Here is a 7,005-nt window from a genome sequence, read left to right as displayed (position 1 = left end):
TGTTCATCAAAACAATTCGGACGTTGGAGGATATGGTGGTTATGGTGGATATGGTAGATATGGTGGTGAAGCACCTCCGATTCTGGACAGTCTGTACTTAAAAAAGACGGTATAAATTACTATTTTATTATTAATATTTTTATTATTATTATTTTTATTATTATTATTATTATTATTATTATTATTATTATTATTATTATATTATTATTATTATTATTATTATTATTATTATTATTAATATTGTCGATGTTACAGGTTTTCAACTCCTTAGATGAACTAAAGAAACGGATACAAGAAATAGCAAATGCGGATGGTTTCGTTATTGTCACCCGTCGATCAAAGAAAATCGGGGGAAGAACCGGGAGGGTATGGCTTGAATGTGATCGTGGTGGTGAGCACCAGAGTACAGCAACACTTAGAAAAGCTGGAAGCAAAAAAACCGGTTGCCCGTTTTACCTGCTGGCTGTCCGAAACCACCCGTATGAAACCTGGGAGATAAAAGACGGAACAATTGAACATAACCACGAACTTTGTGAGGACCTGTCGGCCCACGCGTTTGTGCGAAGGTTTACTCCAAGCGAAATGAAACTGATCGAGCAGCTGACAGCTCAAAACATGGAGCCGCGCAAAATATTTCAAACGATAAGGAAGCAGGACCCCGACAGGTTTCATGTTCAGAAAGACGTTCAAAACGTTGTAGCGAAGATTAGAGCCGAACAAAGACAAGGATTGACTCCCATGCAGTCACTAGAAAATGTGCTGATGAACAACGACTTTATTTACGAGACACGGGAAGAACCCGGAACAGAGATCGTAACAGAGATCTTCTTTCTTCATCAGGACTCGAGAGTCATGTGGCGTGCATTCCCCCACGTCATGATGATCGATGCAACGTACAAGACAAACATATACAATATGCCCTTTATCCAGATTGTTGGTATGACGCCTACCAACAAATCGTTTATTATCGCGCATGCCGTTGTTAGTAAAGAACGGGGTGATAACTTTGTGTGGGTGCTTGAGAGGGTTAAGGCAATGTTGGATGAATGTATGGAGCCACGTGTGATTTTAACGGATAGAGACCTAGCCCTTATGGGCGCGTGTGCTAAAGTATTTCCAGACGCCTCCAGGCTTCTTTGCAGGTGGCACATACAACAGAATGTTATGAAGCACTGCAAGGGTGCCTTCACAGACGACGACTGGAAGAAATTTATGTCATTCTGGGGGACATTGATTGAGTCTCCATCCATACCCATCTACGACTACCACTTGCGCAACATGCGAAAGCGACTTGTGGAGTGCAAACGTTCTAGTAAGTTTTTCTAATAACATACGACTCACCTATGCAAATTTTATTAAATTATTTTTACTTTTTAGGAGTCTTCAAATACGTGTACGATAACTGGCTAAAAGACTATAAGGAGATGTTTGTCTTTGCGTGGACTGATAAGAGGCGCAACTTTGGTAATCGTACTACAAACAGAGTTGAGAGCCAACATGCCAACTTAAAGAGATACGTCGAAGATAGGAGCTCGCTGGACCGTATAGTTGGTTGTGTCCGGGATATAGTTGAGACACAGTTCGGTGAAATAAGGAAGACTTTTCGAGAAAGCATCGAAAAAACAATGAAACACCACAAACACCCGATGTTTCAACACCTACTTGGAAAAGTATCCCACAAAGCCCTTGACTTGTTGCATGGAGAGGCAATTAGGAAGCTAGATGTATTGGAGCGCTTTAATTCATCATGTGGTTGCCAAATGTGGCACAGCTGTGGGTTGCCCTGTGCTTGTAGGATAGAAAAGTACATGCGTGAAGGTAATAATTGTTGAACGTACAACACTTGTGTGATATATTTCCTTTTTTCATTTTACTTAAACAATATTGTTTTTAACCGTGCAGAGCGTCCGATTCAACTCGAAAACATAGACGTCTTCTGGCGGAAACTTAACTTCCAAAGTTGTAAATTGATAGACGACTCCCTTGACGTGGTCGAAGAGCTAGATGTTGTTAGACAACAATTACAGTCGCACCCCCCAGCTCAGCAAAAAAGCCTGCTTTCAAAGATTAAAGCGGTGTTGACTCCAACGAAATCTACCAAGAAACCACCGGTTGTCCAACAAAATACTCGTGGCCGACCAACAACAAAGCAGGTACAAGAAAGGTTGGACGAGGCCTCTCGTATAGATGAAGAATTGAGGAGAAGCTCCTTCGGTGATGCAAACACGTGCTTTGAAGGTTCACGACAAAGTAAGTACGATAAACCTCGCCACAGCTCGTACGTTCCGTCTCAGGCCTCACAACAGTCGGTTATAAGGTCCCAAAAACCCAAAGCGACCCTAAGTCGTTCAAAGAGTTCTAAGAAGAAAGAGACACGAGATGATCACGGTTTTCCTTTAATCATTGGGGACGAGTACGTGGGAATCATCGAACGGTTTAAGTCTGACATTCCGCCAGTGTTCCATCCGTACGTCTCGTGCATACGAGATGTGATGCCGGACGGTCATTGTGGGTTTCGGTCTGTGGCTGTGGGCTTAGGGATGGATCAGAGTTCATGGGGGCTTATTAGGAGGGACCTTGTCCAAGAAATGGATCAGAACGAATCGATCTGGTTCCCAATATTTGAAGCATGGGCTGATGGTTATTTTTACACGCATCGTCGGGGCCTAATTTGGGATTCAGTGGCCGGTTGTGGGGAGAATCACTGGATGGACTTCCCCTTTGCAGGACTTCTTATTGCACAAACGTACGGTATCGGGGTGCACCTGTTAACGACAACCATGGGTGCGAGTTCCACTTACTTCCCAATACTAAGTCCTCCGGCTAATCAACAACCATTATTCATAACGCTTACACATGTTAACGAGAACCACTTCATACATGTTAAGCTGGAAGGGGATTATCCTATGCCACCAGCACACGGGCTATGGTTGACCCACCGAAGACCCCACACAAAACAATGGGAAGATATGTACTTGCCACGTCTAGAATGGTATACATCGATAATGAATCCTCGACCAAGATCAAACCCCAGTCTTAATTACATAGATAGTTACACGGAAGAATGATTTTTGTAATTAATAGTATTTTATTGTAATTAATAGAATTTTATTGTAATTATTAGTATTTTATTGTAATTAATAGTATTTTTTGTAATTAATAGTATTTTTTTGTAATTAATAGTATTTTTTTGTAATTAATAGTATTTTTTTGTAATTAATAGTATTTTTTTGTAATTAATAGTATTTTTTTTGTAATTAATAGTATTTTTTTGTAATTAATACTATTTTTTTGTAATTAATAGTATTTTTTTGTAATTAATAGTATTTTTCTAAATTTTTCTACAAAAAAATACAAATATACGACTCGTATAGAACTAGACGCCTCGTATATTGTTGCACAAAAGACCATTTAGCCCATGATATGCCCCCAATCTAGGCTTATTTCAGGGGCTAAAAAGTAATTTTACCCTAACCAGACGCCTCGTATAGGGCTATACTGAGCGTATGTTTGAGCGGGCTTTTGAAAATTTAAATTTTGAATATCTGAATTTCAAAATTTGAATTTTTTGAACATGGACGCTTCGTACAGACCTGTACGGGGCGTCTGTTTGAGCGGTAACATTTCTTTTGTTTTAAATTTGAATTTTGAAAATATTTTTGGTTAATTACTATTTTACCCCTAAATGTCCCCAGTATAGCCATTTAGCAGGGGCTCAAAGGTAATTTCAAGCCTATACGACGCGTACAGGTCTGTACGAGGAGTACAACTGAGGCGGCAACTTTATCACCTTTTCTTTTTTTAATTATTAAAAAGTATTATTAAATTACCATTTTACCCCTGTTTAGCCCTCAGTATAGCCTTTTTTCAGGGGCAAAATGGTAATTAACCATTCCAGAAATATCTTTCTGGTTTGGTTAATTACCATTTTGCCCCTGAAAAAAGGCTATACTGAGGGCTAAACAGGGGCAAAATGGTCATTTAACAAAAAGAATAGACGCCTCGTATAGATCTATACGAGGCGTCTAGTCTTCGTATAACACAGGGGGGGGGGCTAGACGACACAGATCACACACCCAAACAAAAAACACACACATACGCTGCTGCTTGATCTATACGTCTCGTACGTATTTTCAACCGTATTTTTGAAGAATCGAAGCATCACCGGTACGTATTTCATCCCGTAGTTAAGTATTTTTGTCTCGTTTATGCCTTTAGACCGTAGGTTTGCCCTAAAATTTGAATTTTGTTGGGTTTTGGGGGTTTGAGTATGAGGATGATGATGAACTTGTAGAACAGGACGCCGAGTATAGCCCTATACGAGGGCTATACGAGGGTCTGGATTTTTTTTTTATTATTGTTATTATTGTTTATTGTTATTATTATTATTATTAATTATTATTATTGTTATTATTATTATTATTTATTAATTATATTATTAAATATTATTATTTATTAATTATTATATTATTATTATTATTATTTATTAATTATTATTATTAAAAACATTATTATTATTGTTATTTATTATTTATTAATTATTATTATATTATTATTATATTATTATTTATTAATTTATTTATTAATTATTATTATTATTATTATTATTATTTATTAATTATTATATTATTATTATTATTTATTAATTATTATTATTAAAAACATTATTATTATTGTTATTTATTATTTATTAATTATTATTATATTATTATTAAATTATTATTATATTATTATTATATTATTATTATTATTATTATTATTATTAATATTATTATTGTTATTAAATATTATTATTATTATTTATTAATTATTATTATTAAAAACATTATTATTATTGTTATTTATTATTTATTAATTATTATTATATTATTATTATATTATTATTATATTATTATATTATTATTATATTATTATTATTATTATTATTATTTATTTATTTATTTATTATTGTTTTATTTATTATTGTTTGTATACATATACAGTATTTATTATGGAGGACGATCTGATACCGGGCGATGACATTCACATAGAGCCGGTTCAGCAGGGTCCACGACGGAGACAGCGACCGCCTGTGGATACGCTGCAGGGGCATCCATATCTAGAGTTTCCCGACGGCACTGACGCCGCCCGTCATTGCCAGAAGCTTAGGAGGATGCACGATGGATCGCATGCATCGATCGACTGGGATGCGATGGAGGAGATTGCTGAGACGCCGAGAGTGCGTCGGTTTATACCTATCGATTCGCCGTGGCATCGTCTTTTTGATTTGGCGCACACGCCGACCTACAGGGAGCTGCTGGTCGAGTTCCTTTCGTCATTCACATTTCACCCTCCTGGGGAGCCAGTGCCGCTTCCGTACCCAGGTGCTCCCCATCCGCCTGAGGTTTCTTTCAGGCTTGCTGGCGTTATGCGTTCGATGACGCTAGCACAGTTTGCGGTGCATTGTGGTTTATACATGCAGGAGGAGATCGAGACTGAGATTTACACAGCGGGGCTAGTGGTGGTTGAAAAACCCACTCTTGTAGGGTTTTGGCAGGTGATTGCGGGGGCGGATCATTGGGAGCACGAAAAGTCGAAGGGGAGGGTGTCGTTTGTTAGGGACCCACTATACAGGTATGTACGTTTATTATTGCAATTATTGTGATTATATGCACTGTTTATTAATCTCTGTTTTTGTATTTCGCTAACACTATCTGCAGGTATCTGCACCATTTGCTCGCCACTTCTATTTCAGCGCGCGGCTACAGCCGTGAGTGGTGTACGACCACAGATCTTTTTTTCCTTTACTGTTTGTTGTATAGGAGGCCGTGCGCGCTAGCACGCGGTCTAGCCCAGTACTTCGCCTCCGGCCATCACCGGCAGGAGCGCGGATTTTTGTATGGCGGGGCGTACGTGACCGTCATTGCCCGTTCATTGGGCCTCGTACCACACCAGGACCCACATCTACGGACGTCGGCCATCATGCCGACGCGGATGGGTATGCAGTCGCTATGGGGGATGAGGGTTATCAAGAGGTTCCCCGTTGGCCCGCGGTTTAAAAACCGCGACGGGGGCGTATGGAGAGAGGAGGCCCTACCAGAGCATTTCGAGCCCGTTCATCCTCCTGCAGATCCTGCTGATGTAGTGCCCGTGGAGGACCCTCCGGAGGATCTAGACGGTGCAGCGGAGCCACAGCCACCGCCACCTGCCGGGGCACCTCAGTTTCCACGTCACGTTATTCGAGGTGGTGCCCCAGGAGCTGCGCTACATCCGGATGTACGAGCCAGGCTTGACAGGCTCGACGATTTGGTAGGTTGGCTGGTACGGGCGGAGCAGGATAGACGAGAGAGAGAGGGATTACCCCCGATACCGCTTCCACCGGTTCGAGCACCACATCAGCAGCACCAGCCGCAGCAGCAGCATCAGGATTCAGATTCGGATTTGGATGCATAGACCTGTTGTTGTTTTTATTGTTATTATGGATGTACAAACTCATCTTATATATTTTTGTTATGGATGTAAACAGTTATCTTATATATGTCATATTTATGTTTGTTTTCAGTTATTCGGTTACTTAATGATTGTTGTCTTAAATTTAGATAATACGAAAACAATATAACCCCCTGAATATAATACGGAAACAATATTTGAAAGAAATAAAATTTTAATCGAAAGAATAATATTTAAAAAAGTAAAATGTTAAAACAATATAATATTTAATCAATATAATATATTTAAAGAGCCGATTTTTAAAATAGTTGATTTAATCGATATAAAACAAAAACTTTTTTAAACTTTTTATAGTGTAAAAAACAAAAACAAAAAAAACAAAACTTTTTTAAAAACCAAAAAAGAACGATTTTTAAAGGCAAATAGTTAATTTTTAAAAAACAAAAACTTTTTATAGTGTAAAAAAGAAAAAAAAACTTTTTTTAAAACCAAAAAAAATTTCAACAAAAAAACACATCTTCAAAAACTATCCAAAAAACCATACCAAAACCCACCAAAACACCCCTTATTTCAGCC

At 38.3% G+C, this 7,005-nt stretch overlaps 2 protein-coding genes across 2 annotated transcripts; both read left to right on the top strand.

Annotated features, from left to right (window-relative positions):
• Positions 1 to 845: 845 nt before the first annotated feature.
• On the top strand, positions 846 to 3,068 carry LOC110934008. Its single transcript, XM_022177205.2, has 3 exons — positions 846 to 1,312; positions 1,378 to 1,818; positions 1,903 to 3,068. The coding sequence occupies exons 1-3, from the start codon at positions 853 to 855 to the stop codon at positions 3,066 to 3,068; spliced, it is 2,067 nt and encodes a 688-aa protein (XP_022032897.1). The 5' UTR covers positions 846 to 852.
• Positions 3,069 to 4,990: 1,922 nt separating this feature from the next.
• On the top strand, positions 4,991 to 6,598 carry LOC118491603. Its single transcript, XM_035989500.1, has 3 exons — positions 4,991 to 5,613; positions 5,700 to 6,288; positions 6,542 to 6,598. Exons 1-3 carry the CDS (start codon positions 4,991 to 4,993, stop codon positions 6,596 to 6,598), a joined length of 1,269 nt encoding a protein of 422 aa, XP_035845393.1.
• Positions 6,599 to 7,005: the final 407 nt, after the last annotated feature.

This window comes from Helianthus annuus, chromosome 4, assembly GCF_002127325.2.
Source record: "Helianthus annuus cultivar XRQ/B chromosome 4, HanXRQr2.0-SUNRISE, whole genome shotgun sequence".
NCBI lineage: Eukaryota > Viridiplantae > Streptophyta > Magnoliopsida > Asterales > Asteraceae > Helianthus > Helianthus annuus.
This window is presented reverse-complemented; position numbering and strand designations above follow the sequence as displayed.

Excerpts from the sequence above, each read along its gene's own strand:
- LOC110934008 (XM_022177205.2), top strand. The coding sequence starts at position 853 with ATGTGGCGTGCATTCCCCCACGTCATGATGATCGATGCAACGTACAAG. Across the intron at positions 1,313-1,377 it reads TGTGGAGTGCAAACGTTCTA|GAGTCTTCAAATACGTGTAC; the intron begins GTAAGTTTTTCT and ends TTTACTTTTTAG. Across the intron at positions 1,819-1,902 it reads AGAAAAGTACATGCGTGAAG|AGCGTCCGATTCAACTCGAA; the intron begins GTAATAATTGTT and ends TTAACCGTGCAG.
- LOC118491603 (XM_035989500.1), top strand. The coding sequence starts at position 4,991 with ATGGAGGACGATCTGATACCGGGCGATGACATTCACATAGAGCCGGTT. Across the intron at positions 5,614-5,699 it reads GTTAGGGACCCACTATACAG|GTATCTGCACCATTTGCTCG; the intron begins GTATGTACGTTT and ends CACTATCTGCAG. Across the intron at positions 6,289-6,541 it reads TTGACAGGCTCGACGATTTG|TTATTCGGTTACTTAATGAT; the intron begins GTAGGTTGGCTG and ends GTTTGTTTTCAG.